At 48.4% G+C, this 20948-nt stretch overlaps 1 protein-coding gene across 1 annotated transcript in view; it reads left to right on the top strand.

Annotated features, from left to right (window-relative positions):
- LOC109904473 (protein disulfide-isomerase A5) overlaps positions 1-20948 on the top strand; it is a 57338-nt gene that overhangs the window by 23374 nt on the left and 13016 nt on the right. The window contains exons 9-15 of the mRNA XM_031797153.1: positions 2251-2342; positions 10157-10228; positions 11720-11856; positions 14393-14460; positions 15623-15786; positions 16354-16484; positions 18844-18914. Of these exons, the coding sequence (XP_031653013.1) occupies positions 2251-2342; positions 10157-10228; positions 11720-11856; positions 14393-14460; positions 15623-15786; positions 16354-16484; positions 18844-18914 (735 nt within the window). The remainder of the gene's footprint in view (positions 1-2250; positions 2343-10156; positions 10229-11719; positions 11857-14392; positions 14461-15622; positions 15787-16353; positions 16485-18843; positions 18915-20948) is intronic.

Genomic DNA, 20948 nt, shown 5'->3' with positions numbered 1-20948 from the left:
TCTAATGTCCATTGCGCATGTTTCTTGGCCCAAGTATGTCTCTTTTTGGTGTCCTTTTTAGTAGTGATTTTATTTGCAGCAATTTTATTCATGCATTCTTTGAACAGTTGTGTCTGCTACTTGACCTCTGAAGCATTTATTTGGGCTGCAATTTCTGAGGCTGGTAACTGTAATGAACTTATTTATTTTACCTTTATTTAACTAGGTAAGTCAGTTAAGAATGACTGCCTAAAAACAGTGGGTTAACTGCCTGTTCAGGGGCAGAACAACAGATTTGTACCTTGTCAGCTCGGGGGTTTGAACTTGCAACCTTCTAGTTACTAGTCTGACGCTCTAGCCACTAGGCTACCCTGCAGCAGAGGTAACTCTGGCTCTTCTTTTCCTGTGGTGGTCCTCATGAGAGCCAGTTTCATCAGAGCTTGATGGTATTTGCGACTGCACTGGACGAACTTTCAAAGTTCTAGACATTTTCCGAATTGACTGACCTTCATGTCTTAAAGTAATGATGCACTGTAGTTTCTCTTTGCTTATTTGATCTGGTTTTGCCATAATATGGATATTATCTTTTACCAAATAGGACTGCTTCTGTATACCACCCCTACTTTGTCACAACTGATTGGCTCAAACGCATGAAAGGAAAGTCCACGTCACTTTTAACCTGTTAATTGAAATGCATTCCAGGTGACTACCTCATGAAGCTGTTTGAGAGAATGCCAAGAGTGTGCAAAGCTCTCATGGCAAATGGTGGCTACTTTTTTTGGTTACGATGTTATTTCATAGTTTTGATGGCTTCACTACTTTTTTACAGTGTAGAGATAAACATTGGAATGAGTAGGTGTCCAAACTTGACTGGTACTGTACATCAGAACTGGCAAGATTCGGAATTAAACTTATGCCCTGTCCCAAATGGCACTCTATGCCCTTCATAGTGCACTACTTTTGACAAAAGTAAGCAGAGATTTGGGAAGGGATGTGGTGGTAGAGATGTCCCTTAATGAGCTCTAGGATTTTTCCTACAATGTAGAATAAAGTAGAATCTCTTAAATGAGTGTGTATTTTTGACTGGTACAACCCAGAGTAGGGTTGGGGCAGTATCTAGATTTTCATACGGTCTTACTTTTTCTGTACTCTGTGTGATGTGTATGTATGGTATTACTGAATGTGCACAGCTGGGGTGTTATTTCTAAAATAATGTTTTATTGTGGGGGGGTGCACAAAACAATTAGGCAACGGGGCTCTTGGTCTGAAATAAAACGTCTCAACCACAGATCGAAATCACGTAAGAAACCCCCATGTGACCACCTAGAAAAACAGACCGGGTGTTTAACACGCTCATCCCCTAGCAAAGCAGGCACAGCAGAAAGTCTGGGGAGAAAATACACCCAGCCACCGCTTAGAAACACACCTTGCTGCATGATTCATCTTCTGTAAGAGAACTAAGTGTTCACAGCCGAGGGTCTGAAGGGATAGTACACCCAGTGTTTAAACATACAGGAGATGCTTCTTCTAGAGAAAACAATGTAATCACTCCGTGTGTGCCTCATGGAAAAGAATGGGTTCTAATTGAAGGTGTTGTGTGCGTCCCAAACACCTCCCTATCAAGTGCCTACATGCCCAGGTCAAAAGTAGTACACTGTATAGGGTGATATTTGGGACACATTCTTTGTCTGATTTCAGCAAGGCAGGCTGATGAGTGAATAAATGAAGTCTCTTGTTTAGAGATTTGCATAATGGATGCATTTAGCTCATGTACACATGTGGAGTGTTCTGTTTTGGCTGTGTGTGGTGTGCGAAAAGTGATTTTGTTGCGCAAACAACGGTCAGCCAAGTCATCCGATCCAACATTTTTTCCCTATATCATTACAGATGTAGGAAGAGGAGATTTATTTCTCCTGAAGTTTATTTTAGTTCCTCATCAAGCTTGAGTATGTGCCAAGTCTTCATAAGAGTCCAAATTGAGTCGACACCCAAGTAATGAAACATTCACATTATGAAGGCAGGGAACCTCACAGATTTGAACTAGATATGGCAGATGGGTTGCTTTGAGCTTTTTGAATTGCCCTTTGAAAGCTAACCTAGGTAGATTATTACCATGCATATTTCATTGTCCCCTTTCATCTAACATCTGGTTTTCAGGTGTCATTCTGTTTACATGGTTTCCCCTCCCTTTTTGAGTCATCTTCATTTAGTGGAACTTTGTTTCTATGATGAATTAACTGTGTGCGCGCTCCCTGTGTGTCTGGTCTTTAGGTGCTGGCTGGGATGAACGTGCACCCAGCTGAGTTTGATGGTCTCAAGCAGGAGTACAATGTCAAGGGCTACCCGACCTTCTGCTACTTTGAGTGAGTCCCTCGCTATAGGCCACTAAATGCGCACACACCAACTCTATCAGTCATACTGTTTCCATTAACAGGTGAGCCTAGTTGTGGTAAATTGGCATTGTATGGATTATGAATATAATTGTTCTGGTCCAACCATTTGCTCTGACAATCGTCCCGTGGCTGAATGTAGTTGCCTACTCCGGAGTAAGGGCTTCAGAAATTCTAGCAGCAGGGAGGAGAGGGGGGGGGGGGGATTCAGAGTTCTAGGGGGGGGGGATTCAGAGTTCTAGGGGGGGGGATTCAGAGAGTTCTAGGGGAGGGGGGGGGGGGATTCAGAGTTCTAGGGGGGGGGGGAATTCAGAGTTCTGGGGGGGGGGAATTCAGAGTTCTGGGAGGGGGGGGAGATTCAGAGTTCTAGGAGGGGGGAGGGGGGAGATTCAGAGTTCTAGGGGGGGGGGGATTCAGAGTTCTAGGGGGGGGGGGATTCAGAGTTCTAGGAGAGGGGGGGATTCAGAGTTCTAGGAGAGGGGGGGGGGGGATTCAGAGTTCTAGGAGAGGGGGGGGGGGGGGGATTCAGAGTTCTAGGGGAGGGGGGGGGGGATTCAGAGTTCTAGGGGAGGGAGGGGATTCAGAGTTCTAGGGGAGGGAGGGGATTCAGAGTTCTAGGAGGGAGGGGGGGGATTCAGAGTTCTAGGAGGGGGGGGGGGGAGATTCAGAGTTCTAGGAGGGGGGGGGAGATTCAGAGTTCTAGGAGGGGGGGGGGGGAGATTCAGAGTTCTAGAAGGAGGGGGATTCAGAGTTCTAGGAGGGGGGGGAGGGGGGAGATTCAGAGTTCTAGGAGGGGGGGGGGATTCAGAGTTCTAGGAGAGGGGGGGGGGGGGGAGATTCAGAGTTCTAGGGGGGGGGGGATTCAGAGTTCTAGGAGAGGGGGGGATTCAGAGTTCTAGGAGAGGGGGGGATTCAGAGTTCTAGGAGAGGGGGGGGGGGGGATTCAGAGTTCTAGGGGAGGGGGGGGGGGATTCAGAGTTCTAGGGGAGGGGGGGGGGATTCAGAGTTCTAGGGGAGGGAGGGGATTCAGAGTTCTAGGAGGGAGGGGGGGGATTCAGAGTTCTAGGAGGGGGGGGGGGGAGATTCAGAGTTCTAGGAGGGGGGGGGAGATTCAGAGTTCTAGGAGGGGGGGGGGGAGATTCAGAGTTCTAGAAGGAGGGGGATTCAGAGTTCTAGGAGGGGGGGGAGGGGGGAGATTCAGAGTTCTAGGAGGGGGGGGGATTCAGAGTTCTAGGAGAGGGGGGGGGGGGGGGAGATTCAGAGTTCTAGGAGGGGGGGGGATTCAGAGTTCTAGGAGGAGGGGGATTCAGAGTTCTAGGAGGGGGGGGAGGGGGGAGATTCAGAGTTCTAGGAGAGGGGGGGGGGATTCAGAGTTCTAGGAGAGGGGGGGGGGGATTCAGAGTTCTGGGGGGGGGGGAGATTCAGAGTTCTAGAAGGAGGGGGATTCAGAGTTCTAGGAGGGGGGGGAGGGGGGATTCAGAGTTCTAGGAGGGGGGGGATTCAGAGTTCTAGGAGAGGGGGGGATTCAGAGTTCTAGGAGAGGGGGGGGGGGATTCAGAGTTCTAGGGGAGGGAGGGGGGGGATTCAGAGTTCTGGGGGGGGGGGAGATTCAGAGTTCTAGAAGGAGGGGGATTCAGAGTTCTAGGAGGGGGGGGGAGGGGGGATTCAGAGTTCTAGGAGGGGGGGGAGGGGGGATTCAGAGTTCTAGGAGAGGGGGGGATTCAGAGTTCTAGGAGGGGGGGGGGATTCAGAGTTCTAGGAGGGGGGGGGATTCAGAGTTCTAGGAGAGGGGGGGATTCAGAGTTCTAGGAGAGGGGGGGGTAGGGATTCAGAGTTCTAGGAGAGGGGGGGATTCAGAGTTCTAGGAGGGGGGGGATTCAGAGTTCTAGGAGGGGGGGGGGGATTCAGAGTTCTAGGAGGGGGGGGGGAGATTCAGAGTTCTAGGAGGGGGGGGGGGGGAGATTCAGAGTTCTAGGAGAGGGGGGGATTCCAGAGTTCTAGGAGAGGGGGGGGGGGGGATTCAGAGTTCTAGGAGGGGGGGGATTCAGAGTTCTAGGAGGGGGGGGGGATTCAGAGTTCTAGGAGGGGGGGGGGGGGAGATTCAGAGTTCTAGGAGGGGGGGGGGGGGAGATTCAGAGTTCTAGGAGGGGGGGGTGGGGGGGATTCAGAGTTCTAGGAGAGGGGGGGATTCCAGAGTTCTAGGAGAGGGGGGGATTTCAGAGTTCTAGGAGAGGGGGGGGATTCAGAGTTCTAGGAGGGGGGGGTGGGGGGGATTCAGAGTTCTAGGGGAGGGGGGGATTCAGAGAGTTCTAGGGGAGGGGGGGGGATTCAGAGTTCTGGGAGGGGGGGGGGGTGGGGGGGATTCAGAGTTCTAGGAGAGGGGGGGGATTTCAGAGTTCTAGGAGGGGGGGGGTGGGTGAGATTCAGTGTTCTAGGGGAGGGGGGGATTCAGAGTTCTAGGAGAGGGGGGGGATTCAGAGTTCTAGGAGAGGGGGGGGATTCAGGGTTCTAGGAGAGGGGGGGGATTCAGAGTTCTAGGAGAGGGGGGGATTCAGAGTTCTAGGAGAGGGGGGATTCAGAGTTCTAGGAGAGGGGGGGGGGATTCAGAGTTCTAGGAGAGGGGGGGGGGGATGATTCAGAGTTCTAGGAGAGGGGGGGGATTCAGAGTTCTAGGAGAGGGGGGGGGGATTCAGAGTTCTAGGAGAGGGGGGGATTCCAGAGTTCTAGGAGGGGGGGGGGATTCAGAGTTCTAGGAGAGGGGGGGGGATTCAGAGTTCTAGGAGGGGGGGGGTGGGGGGGATTCAGAGTTCTAGGGAAGGGGGGGATTCAGAGAGTTCTAGGAGAGGGGGGGGGATTCAGAGTTCTAGGAGAGGGGGGGATTTCAGAGTTCTAGGAGGGGGGGGTGGGGGAGATTCAGTGTTCTAGGGGGGGGGGGGGATTCAGAGTTCTAGGAGAGGGGGGGGGGGGGGGGATTCAGAGTTCTAGGAGAGGGGGGGGATTCAGAGTTCTAGGAGAGGGGGGGGGGGATTCAGAGTTCTAGGAGGGGGGGGTGGGGGAGATTCAGAGTGTTCTAGGGGAGGGGGGGATTCAGAGTTCTAGGAGAGGGGGGGGATTCAGAGTTCTAGGAGGGGGGGGGGGATTCAGAGTTCTAGGAGAGGGGGGGGGATTCAGAGTTCTAGGAGAGGGGGGGGGATTCAGAGTTCTAGGAGAGGGGGGGGGATTCCAGAGTTCTAGGAGAGGGGGGGATTTCAGAGTTCTAGGAGAGGGGGGGATTCAGAGTTCTAGGAGGGGGGGGGGTGGGGGAGATTCAGTGTTCTAGGGGAGGGGGGGGGGATTCAGAGTTCTAGGAGAGGGGGGGGGGGGGATTCAGAGTTCTAGGAGAGGGGGGGGGGATTCAGAGTTCTAGGAGAGGGGGGGGGATTCAGAGTTCTGGGAGGGGGGGGGGTGGGGGGATTTCAGAGTTCTAGGAGGGGGGGGTGGGGGAGATTCAGTGTTCTAGGGGAGGGGGTGATTCAGAGTTCTAGGAGAGGGGGGATGATTCAGAGTTCTAGGAGAGGGGGGGATTCAGAGTTCTAGGAGAGGGGGGGGATTCAGAGTTCTAGGAGAGGGGGGGGGATTCAGAGTTCTAGGAGAGGGGGGGGGGATTCAGAGTTCTAGGAGAGGGGGGGGGAGATTCAGAGTTCTAGGAGAGGAGGGGGGGATTCAGAGTTCTAGGAGAGGAGGGGGGGGGATTCAGAGTTCTAGGAGGGGGGGGGGATTCAGAGTTCTAGGAGGGGGGGGATTCAGAGTTCTAGGAGGGGGGGGGATTCAGAGTTCTAGGAGAGGAGGGGGGAGATTCAGAGTTCTAGGAGAGGAGGGGGGGGGGATTCAGAGAGTTCTAGGAGGAGAGGGGGGGATTCAGAGTTCTAGGAGGAGAGGGGAGGATTCAGAGTTCTAGGAGGAGAGGGGGGGATTCAGAGTTCTAGGAGGGGGGGGGGATTCAGAGTTCTAGGAGAGAGGGGGGGATTCAGAGTTCTAGGAGAGGGGGGGATTCAGAGTTCTAGGAGAGGGGGGGGGGGGATTCAGAGTTCTAGGAGAGGGGGGGGGGGGATTCAGAGTTCTAGGAGAGGGGGGGGATTCAGAGTTCTAGGAGGGGGGGGGGGATTCAGAGAGTTCTAGGAGAGGGGGGGGGGATTCAGAGTTCTAGGAGAGGGGGGGGGATTCAGAGTTCTAGGAGGGGGGGGGGGATTCAGAGAGTTCTAGGAGGGGGGGGGGGATTCAGAGAGTTCGAGGGGGGGGGGGATTCAGAGAGTTCTAGGAGGGGGGGGGGGATTCAGAGTTCTAGGAGGGGGGGGGGGATTCAGAGTTCTAGGAGAGAGGGGGGGATTCAGAGTTCTAGGAGAGGGGGGGGGGGATTCAGAGTTCTAGGAGAGGGGGGGATTCAGAGTTCTAGGAGAGGGGGGGGGGGATTCAGAGTTCTAGGAGAGGGGGGGGGGGATTCAGAGAGTTCTAGGAGAGGGGGGGGGATTCAGAGTTCTAGGAGGGGGGGGGGGGGATTCAGAGAGTTCTAGGAGGGGGGGGGGATTCAGAGAGTTCTAGGAGGGGGGGGGGATTCAGAGAGTTCGAGGAGGGGGGGGGGGGGGGATTCAGAGAGTTCTAGGAGGGGGGGGGGATTCAGAGTTCTAGGAGAGAGGGGGGGGGATTCAGAGTTCTAGGAGAGAGGGGGGGGGGGATTCAGAGTTCTAGGAGAGAGGGGGGGGGGATTCAGAGTTCTAGGAGAGGGGGGGGGATTCAGAGTTCTAGGAGGGGGGGGGGGGATTCAGAGTTCTGGGAGAGGGGGGGGGGGATTCAGAGTTCTAGGGGAGAGGGGGGGGATTCAGAGTTCTAGGAGAGAGGGGGGGGATTCAGAGTTCTAGGAGAGGGGGGGGGATTCAGAGTTCTAGGGGAGAGGGGGGGGATTCAGAGTTCTAGGAGAGAGGGGGGGGATTCAGAGTTCTAGGAGAGGGGGGGGGATTCAGAGTTCTAGGAGAGTGGGGGGGATTCAGAGTTCTAGGAGAGGGGGGGGGATTCAGAGTTCTAGGAGGGGGGGGGATTCAGAGTTCTAGGAGGGGGGGGATTCAGAGAGTTCTAGGAGAGGAGGGGGGGGGATTCAGAGTTCTAGGAGAGGAGGGGGGGGATTCAGAGTGTTCTAGGAGAGGGGGGGATTCAGAGAGTTCTAGGAGGAGAGGGGGGGATTCAGAGTTCTAGGAGGAGAGGGGGGGATTCAGAGTTCTAGGAGGGGGGGGGGGGGATTCAGAGTTCTAGGAGAGAGGGGGGGGGGATTCAGAGTTCTAGGAGAGGGGGGGGGGGATTCAGAGTTCTAGAAGAGGGGGGGGGGGGGGGGGGATTCAGAGTTCTAGAAGAGGGGGGGGGGGATTCAGAGTTCTAGGAGAGGGGGGGGGGGATTCAGAGTTCTAGAAGAGGGGGGGGGGGATTCAGAGTTCTAGGAGAGGGGGGGGGATTCAGAGTTCTAGGAGAGGGGGGGGGATTCAGAGAGTTCTAGGAGGGGGGGGGGGATTCAGAGAGTTCTAGGAGGGGGGGGGGGGATTCAGAGTTCTAGGAGAGGGGGGGGGATTCAGAGAGTTCTAGGAGAGGGGGGGGGGGGATTCAGAGAGTTCTAGGAGGGGGGGGGGATTCAGAGTTCTAGGAGGGGGGGGGGATTCAGAGAGTTCTAGGAGAGGGGGGGGGGGGGATTCAGAGTTCTAGGAGAGGGGGGGGGATTCAGAGTTCTAGGAGAGGGGGGGGGATTCAGAGTTCTAGGAGAGAGGGGGGGGGATTCAGAGAGTTCTAGGAGAGGGGGGGGGGATTCAGAGTTCTAGGAGAGGGGGGGGGGGATTCAGAGTTCTAGGAGAGGGGGGGGATTCAGAGTTCTAGGAGGGGGGGGGGGATTCAGAGAGTTCTAGGAGAGGGGGGGGGGATTCAGAGTTCTAGGAGGGGGGGGGGATTCAGAGAGTTCTAGGAGGGGGGGGGATTCAGAGAGTTCTAGGAGGGGGGGGGGGGGATTCAGAGAGTTCTAGGAGAGGGGGGGGGGGATTCAGAGTTCTAGGAGAGAGGGGGGGGGGGGATTCAGAGTTCTAGGAGAGAGGGGGGGGGGGATTCAGAGTTCTAGGAGAGAGGGGGGGGGGATTCAGAGTTCTAGGAGAGGGGGGGGGGGATTCAGAGGGTTCTAGCAGCGGGGAATGTAGGTATGATGGAGAGAAGGTAGAGGTGGTGGGTCTGTCTGTAGGCACTGGCAGACCTCACTCCCCCCTTCCTTCCTTACAGGAGGCAAGTGTTGCTCCAGATGTTCTGAATCTGTTTATCACCTAAAAGTTTCTTTGCGGTGTTGGTTGGGTCTAAACGTATTCTGTTTGAAGCAGGCTCACAATGGGGGGCTGTGGCTGGCTGGGGAGGACATAGGCCTGGTGTCTAGTGGGTTCCTTGGCTGTTGGTTCAAAGATATCTGGGCATCTGAAGGAGGTGGGCTTTCTCTCTCCTCTGCATTGCATCAACGTCCCCAAGTCTCAGACGTCACACATCAGGGGGTCCTAGAAGTAACTGTCACGACAGACTCCATGTGCGCTCAGACAGTCTGACCCTAGATCACCTCTGTCAACTCAAACGGTCTCTTGTAAAACGGTGTTTCTCTCAAAAGCCTCCAGCCCTAATCCTCCAACTCGGCGTTAGGCTCATCTCAGGCCAGCCTCTACCTCCAGCCCTCCAGCCCAGTCTCAACACTTAGCAGCATTGTCCTCTCTGTGTTAAGTACTGTATCGTCTCTCTCAGCCCTTTAATTATTGCTGGTCCTTAGCCCAGGGGGGAGGTGGGGCTAACGACCATACAGTACCATTGGTTACAGTAATGACTTTCTCTCACTGATTAACATGAGCGCATCAGCCCAGGAACCAATCATTGCTGCTTCTAGAATTGTCTTGCTGTTCAAGCTCCTTTTCAAATACACCCACTCTGTACTGGAAAGAAAAGGTATCTAAGGAGAGCAAGGGCACACAGTTAAACAGTTTGATAGCATTCTACCTGCAGGCTTTAAGTGTTTTCTAACTCGTTAGATAGCTGTATCATAATGCATTATACCTGCATGTCAAGTGTTTCCAACAGTTTTGCTAAACTGAAAAAGGTAAGCGTCCAAGCTCTCTCCCTCTGCTTCTTAAACTACGTGTGATGCGTAGTTTCCTACAGATCAGTTACAGATGAGCATGATCTGCAGGCATTCTGTTCCGCTGCAGCAGCTAGTGCCTCCTCGCTCCCTACCCTACCGCCGCTGATTCATTTGTCTCAGGAGATCGGAAAAGATGAGGATCCGTTTCCGTGTGGGAAGACCCACATAGATATCCACACAATTATAATTTTAGCTACTGTTTTTAGCTTATTTATAATGCATGGTGAGGGGACAATGGACATGTACTTCTACTCTTTTAACTAGTGGTACATTTAAGGAAGGGGTAAAACAATTAATGTGCAACTTAACTTGTCACAAAGCATTTACTTTTGACTTTCCACAAGTGACCCCGATCTCTCTGATGTATCTCACTGAAGAAACATGTGCTCTGGACATAAAATGCACTTTCCTAGAGGTCAACTCTTTCAGTGAAGTCAGTAGGTTACATTGTAGTTTTTCCATCGTTCTTAGAACTTCTAGAAGCTGAACTCAGAATGTTGTGCAACACGCGTGACATGGATTAGTGGGTTTCCTAAATATAGTAATTATTCTGGGTGATACTGTACTGATGCCAGCAGATGTTTTATATTCCCTCGCTCTCCTGTCTTTTTAGGAAGGGGAAGTTCCGGCACCACTATGAAAACTATGGGGGCACAGCCAAGGACATCACTGACTGGATGAAGAAGTGAGTTTAACTATTTCCTTCACTTTCCCCTCATAAAATAGGCTCAGGAGGATTTACTGACCACGAGTTAGGGAGCTGGGAAAACTCTGGCATGTTTTTGTGTGGCTCAGTTAGTAGGTGCGTGGTGTTAGCAACCCCTAGGCCAATGAAATGAGTATGTATACTTGCCGTACTGTAACTCTTTGTATAAAAGTATCTTGTATGTGGCATATTACGCCTGTACAGAGTTTATCAACCTACCCTGTGGTCTCACCCCTTTGTGGGGTGGCGGGTAACCTAGTGGTTAGCGCGCTGGACTAGTAACTGGAAGGTTGCAAGATCTAATCCCCCGAGCTGTCGTTCTGCTGCCGGACAAGGCACTTAACCCACTGTTCCTAGGCTGTCATTGAAAATAAGAATTTGTTCTTAACCGACTTGCGTAGTTAAATAAAGATAAATGAAATGTCCCCACTCACTCTGATCCCTGTTGGCTCTCACACTCGACTGTTCGTCGTGCTCTAGTCTATTGAAAGGGCACAGAGCAGATTTCACAGCAATTGCAGGGAACAAAGGCGGCGGAAACTGAGTCTCCAGTGGTTCTCGCAGGCAGATGCTTCAAGGCATGACAGCTTTCCTCTCCTTGGAGTACACTAACCACTTCAGAAACAATCCCACGGTATATACCCATACACACACCTGTTCGTACACACTGTAGAAATTATCCTGACTCAGTCTTCCTCTAGGGTCCAGTATGACCTGCTAGGAGGGCTGTAGTACTAATAGTTAATGATCCAATATCCTTAGTGAACATTACATGCCTCTGTGGATGGCCTCACATCACCTCTGCAAGATGGGCTGAACCTGAATGGGCAGAGGAAAAAAAACACTGCAGAGCTTGGCGCTTAGATTCCTCCATGGTGACATTATGGGCTGTCTGTCGTTATGAAAGCGGGCACGAACACCACACGCACACAAAGTGGTACTGCAGCAGGCATCAGTAGGCTAAGTAATAAGGAAGTGCACCTGATGTTGCCTAGAAACGAGCTGGACATCTGGCTATGAATGAGTACTGTGAATAAGTATGCACCTGCTGTGCACTTGATTATATTGGCGGTGACATGCAGTACTCTGGAGCACACTGTCCAGGAGCTGTCAATCTGTAGCTGCATCCCATTTGCACATGAAAACAGATATTCAACCTCCTAGGCTCATTTACATGTGCTGTAGACGGTTGTTATTAACACTCGTATGTCTTCTCCTGGACTCGTGGCTAGTAGGAGTAAAAGACTGTAAGAAGTGGTGTGTCTGTGTGCCTCCACAAGGTCCTGGCTGTGCTAGGGAGGGCTCTGTCATATGGGTGTGACCACTACAGGCCAGATGTGTGACATGCCGTGAGGTGGAGTATGAGCCACAGTACAGCTGGGCCTGCCTCTATTCATAAACATGTTTTAGCTCACTTCTCAGTTCTTTAAATCATTATTTTCTCCCTCCCACCCTCGCCTGTCTCTCCAGTCCCCAGCCCCCCCAGCCGAAGGTCCCAGAGGTCCAGTGGTCGGAGACTGACTCCCCTGTCTTTCACCTGACTGACGACTCGTTCGATGGGTTCCTGGCTGAACACCCATCTGTCCTGATCATGTTCTACGCTCCATGTGAGTAGCCACACACACACACACACACACACACACACACACACACACACAGTAACAAGTTATTATGACATCATACGCTTTAAGTGTCATTGCTAGAGCTTATGCAACAGATTGTAACAATAGCAAACGCTTTGTAAAAGTGCCAAAGTTAATCTTCAGCTGTTTAGATTTCCATTGCGAAACATTCTCATACAAAACTCATCTGATCTGTGAGTAGAGAAGCAAGTAAACGTCAGGGGAATGTTTTGAGTTGAAAAGCAGTGGTTGTCATGGCTCACTGTAACTTCAAATATATGCAAATACTGTACATGCACATTTTAGAATGCAATAGTTGCACAACTGAATTGTGCATTGTTACACCGAAACCGCATGAAGATGCTCACCCTGCCTAGATAATGCACTATTTAAGGTTTTGAAAACAATCCACATGTCTTGTTTGACTCAAGGTCAACTAATTCAAAATCAAAGGTTTTTCAGCACTTTCAAATCTTTCCCTCTTGTCTGCCGACTACCTCCTCCTGGCTGGTCCTCACTTAGGCCCTCTTTACTTTGCCTGTCAACCTGGTACCCACCCGTGGTGTATATAAAGGGCCATGGCTCACTGGGGATAAAAGTCCCCTTTTTTTTAATATTTTTTTTATATGGCTCCTTGTTATAACACAAAGGCCACTAGACCGACCCACCCTCGCCCCATGGTGCCCTGCCTCTCACAATGGACATCCTGGCTGTCACACTCCACTGGGAACTGCTGTGGCCACTCACTGAGATGCCCAAGCCAAGAGCAACCAACTGATATAAGCGCATCAGGCAGACATTTCAGCTCTCTCAAACACACACAGGAGCCCCTCCTAGCAAGACCAAATGCATACACACGAAATAACACACACACTTGCCTGGAAGCAGTTTAATGGTCAAGCTGTCATAGTGAGATTAATGGCCTCATGGTCAAGAGCAACAGCGTTTGTCCAGCTCTTACGGAGACCGTTTGATCCCATCCTGTGTGAGCTGCTCCCTGCACACTGGGTTGTTTCCCTTGTCTGTGTGCATCTGCCGACGCAGGATGTATAGAGACCAAATGACTGGTTTGTCTGAATGGCTCTGGTGGATCCTCAAGCATGACGGATGCTGGATATATAGGTGGCGTGTGTCTCAGACCTGTCCACACCAAGGTTAAAAACAGGATCTGGCCAAATTACCCATCATCCTCTAGTCTATTCAGACCAGTGATAGGAGGAAACATGGCCAGCCACACACTGAGCCATACTCAGCAGAGCTGCCTTATTTTAATACCCAAGAAGTCTTTCTGTTCAACACTCAAAGGAAATCTCCTGCTGTGAATCAACATTTCATGTAGCTTAGCCCTCCTCCCCCAAAACCACCCTCCTTCCCCAGACACTAAATGAAGGTGATGAAACCAGCAGAGGTGAGGTGATGCAGAAGATGAAGCAATAAAGCACTATTATTCTGTCTCCTGTTTTTAAACAACTTTTCTTTTAAGGTCAGAGGCAGTGCTCTCCTCCACAAATCCTGTCTAACAATTCTACAAAAGATTCAAATAAACATATAACTATTTTGCATGCAACAGTGTGTAATGAGGAGTTCAGATGTTACTGATTGAGGACTGTTCCTGGCTGTTTTGAATATGGCAATGTGCCAACTTAAGATCTAGCAGATGCATCCAGTCATGCACAGCAATGCTATTAGAAAACAAACACAGCATGCATTCTGCTCTCCAGAGAGCTTAGGCAATATAGGCCTTACAAAAACCTCTAGTGGATGCTGGTTACAAATATTGAGTTCAGAATCTTAACTTTTTTTTTTCAGTTCTAAAAATAAGATGCCGAGTTTAGTTTTTTTTTAAAGCGCAGCATTTATTCATGATGCTGGAATTCAATGTTACAGCTGTGTTGACGAGCTTGCAAACAGTCCACCCTGTTCTCGCACTGTGGGGAACATTAGTCCTATTATCCTCTCACGTCATTGGTCTCAGTTCCACTGTTTTCTCCCGTTACACTGGCTAGAGGTGATGAGGACAGAACCTTTCAATTCCTACAGCTACACCCTGGCGTATGGATGGAGTCATGCCTATAGTTAGTGGACAGACATGACTATATCCTTCAGGCTTATACTTCAGGGAGTTAACTCACTCTGATAAAAGTCTTACAATTTACTGTCCCTTCTAGGGAAATAACCCACTTGATTACGAGGTGAGAACGTTGCTCATTCGTTCAATGTGTTGGTCTCTGACTTAAGTAAACAAAGCACAAGTTGGGCAACATTAGGTGTTATACATTTTTATATAGTAAAACTCCCAATGGTAAGTTGAAAACGGGTGGGGGGGGGGGGGGAGAAGAATTCCCTGAAGTTTAATTGAATGTACTTGGATGAGGCCCTACTGAGAACAGTGTTGTGAATGGCTTGATTCATTTCAATTAAGAGGCTCTTCGTTTCTAAGGCCACTTATAATGTGATTATGGGCATGTATGGTGAGAATCCCTAGCATTAAGTCATGTCTGTTTTGTGTTTTGAACCGCAGGGTGTGGCCATTGTAAAAAGATGAAGCCAGAGTATGAGGAAGCCGCTGAATACCTCAAAGACACAAATGTAAGTACGATGGTGTATGTATCAGGGAAAGAGGGATACCTAGTCAGTTGTCCAACTGAAATGTTTCTTCCACATTTAACCCTCTGAATCAGAGGGGTGCAGGGGGCTGCCTTAATTGACATCCACGTCTTCGGCGCCCGGGGAACACTGGGTTAGCTTCCTTGCTCAGGGGCAGAACACATTTTTACCTTGTCAGCTTGGGGATTCGATCCAGCAACCTTCCAGTTTCTGGCCCAATGCTCTAAACATAGTGCTTGTGATGTGTGTATTTATATGTATGTGCATACTTCTGTTGAAGCCTTTCAACACCAATTTATTCCAAACCCCAGCTGTGAGATATTGCCTGAAGTGAACACCATAACAGAGTTAAACCCTTCTACTTGGCTGGTGCAGTCAGTCTGACACAAGTGCCTGGCTGTCAGAGCTCCTTATGTGTTTCTGATTAGCTGGGTGTGTCTGCCCTCTACACTCCCCAGCCCAAAGCCAGGGTCAGGCCAATACAAATCAGCAGAGAACGCATGGGGATTGGAACAATTATCTCTTCTATCCCTGATCTGCTCTGTTCCGCTCCTCTGCAACACTGCTGGATTTTGTGTCAGCAATGGTCCACCACCCAATGGGCATCTAGCCAACTTGACACAACTGTAGGAAGCATTGGGTTCCCCATGGGCCAGCATCCCTGTGGAATGCTTTCGACACCTTGTGTAGGCCATGCCCCAATGAAGTGACTGTTCTCATGACAAAGGGGGGGGGGGGGGGGGTGCGCGCAACTTTATATTAGGAAGGTGTTCCAAATGTTCTGGTATACTCAGTCAGTGTATATTTCTAGAAATGAGGGAGGTGTACTTTTCAGGATTTATATTCCGCCTCTGTTGCATTACCTCACTCTAGAAGGGTCAACCAGTTTTTGGGGAATTTGTATCTGAGTAACAGTTTTTGGGCTTTCCTTGCCTCTACAATTATGTATTTTGAACTTTTAATCTCGCCTGATTTATTTGTGTGGTGTGAACTGCATGTGCTTACTTTTCTGTGATTTTTTTTTTTTTTCCCTCCGTTCTCACTGGGCTGAGTTGACCTTTAAGTGCTGTGATCCAGTCTGAACTAGCTAATCTACTATGTGATGGTGTATCCTGATCTGACTCCTGCCCTTTTGTTGCTCCAGAGCCCTGGGGTTCTGGCAGCCGTGGACACCACCATTCACAAGGCGGTGGGAGACCGCTTCAAGATCTCCGGCTTCCCCACCGTCAAGTACTTTGAGAAGGGAGAGGATAAGTTCACTCTACCCCACCTTAGGAGCAAGGACAAGATCATTGAATATCTACAGAAGTGAGCCATGTTCTTCTATAGTACTTTGTCCTTCCATAACCCAGGGTCAACATAAGCCTGGTCCAGATCTGTTTGTGCTATTTTGCCCATTCCTAGTAATATTCTCAGCACAAACTGATCTAGGACCAGGTCAACACACCAGTTCCAGATTAGTTTATGTAAAATGGGCTTAAACTGAGGCAGTTCTCAATTTCTGGAGTCAAGTGTTGGTGTGTGTCTCACCCCTTCATTGACTTGATGTAGTATGTTAGGATTTGGGCTGACACGTCACATTCTCTGCTGAGCTTAACTGGCTAGATATGATGCCTGTTATCTCCAGTGGACTATGAAGTCTTGCGAGATCACGAGGATGTTAGATGGTGCAAATGAACAACAGTAAGCTGCTTTGAGGGTGCTTTACTATACTGCTAGATGCAGTGATGTAATGCTCATGTTTTGTATTGTTGGAACCCTCCGTTTTAACAATGAGATCGATTTTTATTTTTTCTATTAAGCTAGTGTGATCAAAAGTTGCTGAATGTCTTTTTTCAAACTGATCCACAATTTTTCCATTGTTTGTGACCCCAGCCCCCAGGCGCCCCCTCCCCCAGAGCAGTCCTGGGAAGACAAGCCGTCTGGTGTCAGCCATCTTGGAATGGAGGACTTCAGGGAAGTTTTGAAGAAGAAGAAGCATGCCCTCGTCATGTTCTACGCACCATGTACGTCGACTGTGACATTTGGAATAACTAGTCTCAGGCAGGGCTACCTCATCACGAGATAGTGATTCCAAATCGTCTCTGCTACATTAGCACCCTACTAGTGACGATGACACTGCACCGCTTGTTAGTGTCCGATATAACAACATTTGATTGAACTTTTTACACTTTTTTTTTTTTAATGATCTATGCTCCGTAAGGAACAAAAGGGTTTAAGGTTTTACACCACCAATACAATCATTCTAGACTTTTTCTTGCCAAGATCTGCCATCTGGTGGAAAATGACACAATGCTCAGTATAGACTTATAGTACCATTTGGGGGGGGGGGGGGGGGGGGGGTAGTAGACAGCATTGACAGGCCAATATAGCATCTCATATCCTTTCAGCGGACTCTCACACCCTTCCTTCCCAAGTAATTCAGGACAGGTTCATGGGCTGTGCAGGCTGACAGTAAAGAAGCTCTGCAGTCCCTGTCTGATAAGAGACTTAAAAGACCACATCACTGCACCGCCCGTCTTCCTCTTAGTTAACATGAAACAAAACAACGCCTTTGGTTTTTCCTCCACAAAGAGTTTGTGAAGAGTGGAGACCCAGCAGAACACAGCAATAACAACCTCTGTTTTTGTCCCTCTTCTCCTAATCCTCTTTGTAACAACCGCCTATTAGGGGCTTTGAGAGATCAAACTACTGACTTACACATGAAGACTGTGTAATCTAATGCCTTCAGACAATATTTAAATTGTTAGCTAAAGGATGGCGTCTGTTAATTGCAGCCTCTTCGTCAGATCTTCTGAACTAAACTGCTACCTCTAACATGTATCAGAGCAACGCTACCTACTCCTATCCCTAAATACTGGAAATTATTTGTAAATAAAGCATTAACACTTAATGGTGTGCTTACACCAGAAAGCTACTGTATATTTCAATTGTTGGGAATTGTCAGTTTGAAGTGTTGAATCAAGATGGGATCTGACAAACTGGTATATTATACCCTGCATCTATTGGAGAGACACAGCACATCGTTTTTACTACTATAGCTCTTACACCAATTACATAAGAAGATTCAACATATTTCACATTCTACATAGAATGGGAAAATCCGAGCATAAGGCTTTCTGCAGCTCCCTGTGGTTCTATTGTTGAATATCAATTATTACTGATGTGAAATGTCTGAAGGCATTCTCATGGTGAAAAGGAGAGGGTTCTCATTTAATGTCTTTTTTTTGGTCCATTTTCAGCAGAAAAGCAAACTATCCAGAAGTATTCACTTACTTGGTAATCTTCTTACTCAGTGGTATCAGTAATCACTTAAAAAAAAGAGTTCTTACAGTAGTTGACCCTAAGCAGGTAAAGCGTCTCTTGTGGATGTGCAGCCCCTTGCTGAAAGTCAAGGGGGCAGTCATTATCTGCGATATCCAGCATTCTTTAGTATAAATGGTATTCCTGCCATTCTGAGCCCTGGTAAATGTCTGTCCCAAATGGCACCCTATTCCCCATATAGTGCACTACTTTTGACTAGGGCCCTATGAGCCAAAAGCAGTGTTATATGGGAGACAGGGTGCCATTTGGGACATTGCCAGGGCATTGTGGTCAATGAGGCAGGGTCCATCCTTAGCTCTGATGCTGGTCATCATCATAACAACAACCATAATAAGAAGTGGGGAAACAGTATTTATTTTTTGCACCATTATGTATTTTCAGTCATGGTCCATAAATGAGGAAGTGGAGAGTTGCACAATCCAGGCTTTGTTTACAGAAACTGAAACCTGAATGTATTTGTATCTTTCAGAAAATGTCATTCAACAAACCTTTTTAGTGAGTTAATGCTTGCGTCACCTTTTTGCTAACCTTCATATCACTGTGGTGAACTGTGACGTCAGTCTGTTAGATACGTGGGCAGCATGTCAAACAGACTGGTGTACCACACAGGAGGGCTGTAAATGTGCCTGTCCCGGTCTGTACAGTGACTAGAGGATGGGTGGCGCACACATGCATACCTTTTGTGTGGTGGGGTTCAGGGAGCCAACTGGTGGCTGGGACAGATATGGATGGCCTGAGGAAAGCGGCAGGGAGGTTTCATTTATGACTCCAATAAAGGGATTTATAACTCCCTATAAAATACAAGTGAGCCATCACTAATGTGGGGTAATTCTGAAAGGGACAGGCTGGCCCGGGAGAGTGTTGGAGGGGGGGCTGTGTTTGAGTATGTGAGTGAGCATAATGATCACTCTCATAGGTTTTGTGTGTTTGAATTACAATAAATCCTGTTGTCTTTATGTGGTATTAATGGTAGGTAGTTGGGGTGAGCCAAGGGTCAGTCTATTCTGTAATAACCTTGAGTGTCTCTCTGCTCCCTAACAGGGTGTCCCCACTGTAAGAACGCTGTCCCTCACTTCACCACAGCAGCAGATCTCTTTAAAGAGGACCGCAAGGTGAGCCTCCCTCCCAACCCTCCTGAAATGTACACATGGTCTATTTTTCTTTATTCCTCTTCTCTCAATGTACCGTTGACCTTCATAAGCATTACTACTTTTAGATGCACTCTCTGGCTTGAACTTAAGTTAGATACTGTACTCCCTCTCTACCTCCAGCCTCAGTTAACCTCTGACTCCTTCATCCTCTCAATCCATCTGACAGCCTCCCTCCTAAGTATAATACGTTCTGATTCCCCAACTCAGTCACTGTTTCCAGTTGTTAGCAAGACCATATCTGACTCACCTCTGTACACACGTGTGCACACACTGTAACGAACTCGCTGAACAACAGGGCAGCGTGCTTGGCTGTAGTCACAGTAAGCATTAATGATCATAACACTAACTGACCACAAACGGAGGTTAACTTCTTAGGGCTGAGATCCCGCTAACGGGATCGATATGACAACAGCCAGTGACCGTGCAGGACGACAAATTCAAAACAAATCCCATAATTCCTCAAACATACAAGTATTGCACACCATTTTAAAGATGCACTTCTTGTTCATCCCACCAGTGTCCAATTTCAAATAGGCTTTACAGCGAAAGCACCACAAACGATTGTTAGTTCAGAGCCAAGTCACAGAAAAACACAGCTGTTTTTCCAGCCAAAGAGTAGTCACGAAAATCAGAAATAGAGAAAATTAATCACTAACCTTTGCTGATCTTCATCATAGGACTTCATGTTACACAATACATGCATGTTTTGTTCGATAAAGTTAATATTTATATCAAATCTCAGTATACATTGGCGCGTTTATGTTCAGTAGTTCCAAAAACATCTGGTGATTTTGCAGAGCCACATCAATTTACAGAAATACTCATAATAAATGTTGATGAAAATACAGGTGTTTTGCATGGAACCTTAGATACACTTCTCCTTAACCTCTCTAGGGTAGGGGGCAGCATTTGGAATTTTGGCTGAAAAGCATGCCCAAATTAAACCGCCTGCTACTCGGGGCCCAGAAGATATGATATGCATATAACTGGTAGATTTGGATAGAAAAACTAAAGTTTCCAAAACTGTTAAAATAGTGTCTGTGTATAACAGAACTGATATGGCAGGTGAAAACCTGAGAAATCCATTCAGAAAGTTTATTTTTTGGCTTTGGAGTTTTCTATTCAATGCCATTACAGTATCCATTCACTTAGAACTCAATTTGCAGTTCCTATACCTTCCACTAATGTCAACAGGCTTTAGAAATTGTTTCAGGCTTGTATTCTTATAAATGAGGGATTAAGACCAATCAATGGGTAGACCCTTACGTGTCAGAGCTTTTCCATGCGCAATCCCAAGAGTGCATTTCTTGTTTACCTTTTATATTGACTACGTTATTGTCCTCTTGAAATATTAGATCATTTAGGCTAAAAACAACCTGAGGATTGAATATAAACATCGTTTGACATGTTTCTATGAACTTTACGGATACAATTTGGATTTTTTTTTTGTCTGCCTGTTTTAACTGCATTTGAGCCTGTGGATTACTGAAGAAAGTTTTGTTCACGCATTAAGGTTTTTGGATATAAAGAGACTTTATCGAACAAAAGGAATATTTATTGAGTAAGTGAATGTCTTCTGAGTGCCACCATATGAAGATCATCAAAGGTAAGGGATTCATTTTATCTCTATTTCTGAGTTTTGTAACACTTCTGCTTAGCTGGTTACTGTTTGTAATTTGTCAACTGGGCTAGGTATGGTTTCACCAAAAAGCATTTTATAAATCTGACACCATGGTTGGATTAACAAGATTCGGTTTAAAGATTATGTAAAATGTTATGTTCTGAATTTTTATAATGAGCATTTCTGTATTTGAATTTGTCGCTCTGCAATCTCACTGGATTTTGGCCAGATGGGATGCTAGCGTCCCACATACCCTAGAGAGGTTAATGCAACCGCTGTGTCAGATTTCAAAAAAAGCTTTACGGGAAAAAACAAACCATGCAATAATCTGAGTATGGCGCTCAGACCAAACAAACCAAAAAGATATCTGCCAT

This window comes from Oncorhynchus kisutch, linkage group LG2, assembly GCF_002021735.2.
Source record: "Oncorhynchus kisutch isolate 150728-3 linkage group LG2, Okis_V2, whole genome shotgun sequence".
Classification (NCBI taxonomy): Eukaryota; Metazoa; Chordata; class Actinopteri; order Salmoniformes; family Salmonidae; genus Oncorhynchus; species Oncorhynchus kisutch.
The sequence above is the reverse complement of the archived record's forward strand: the minus strand, read 5'-3'. Positions and strand labels throughout refer to the sequence as shown.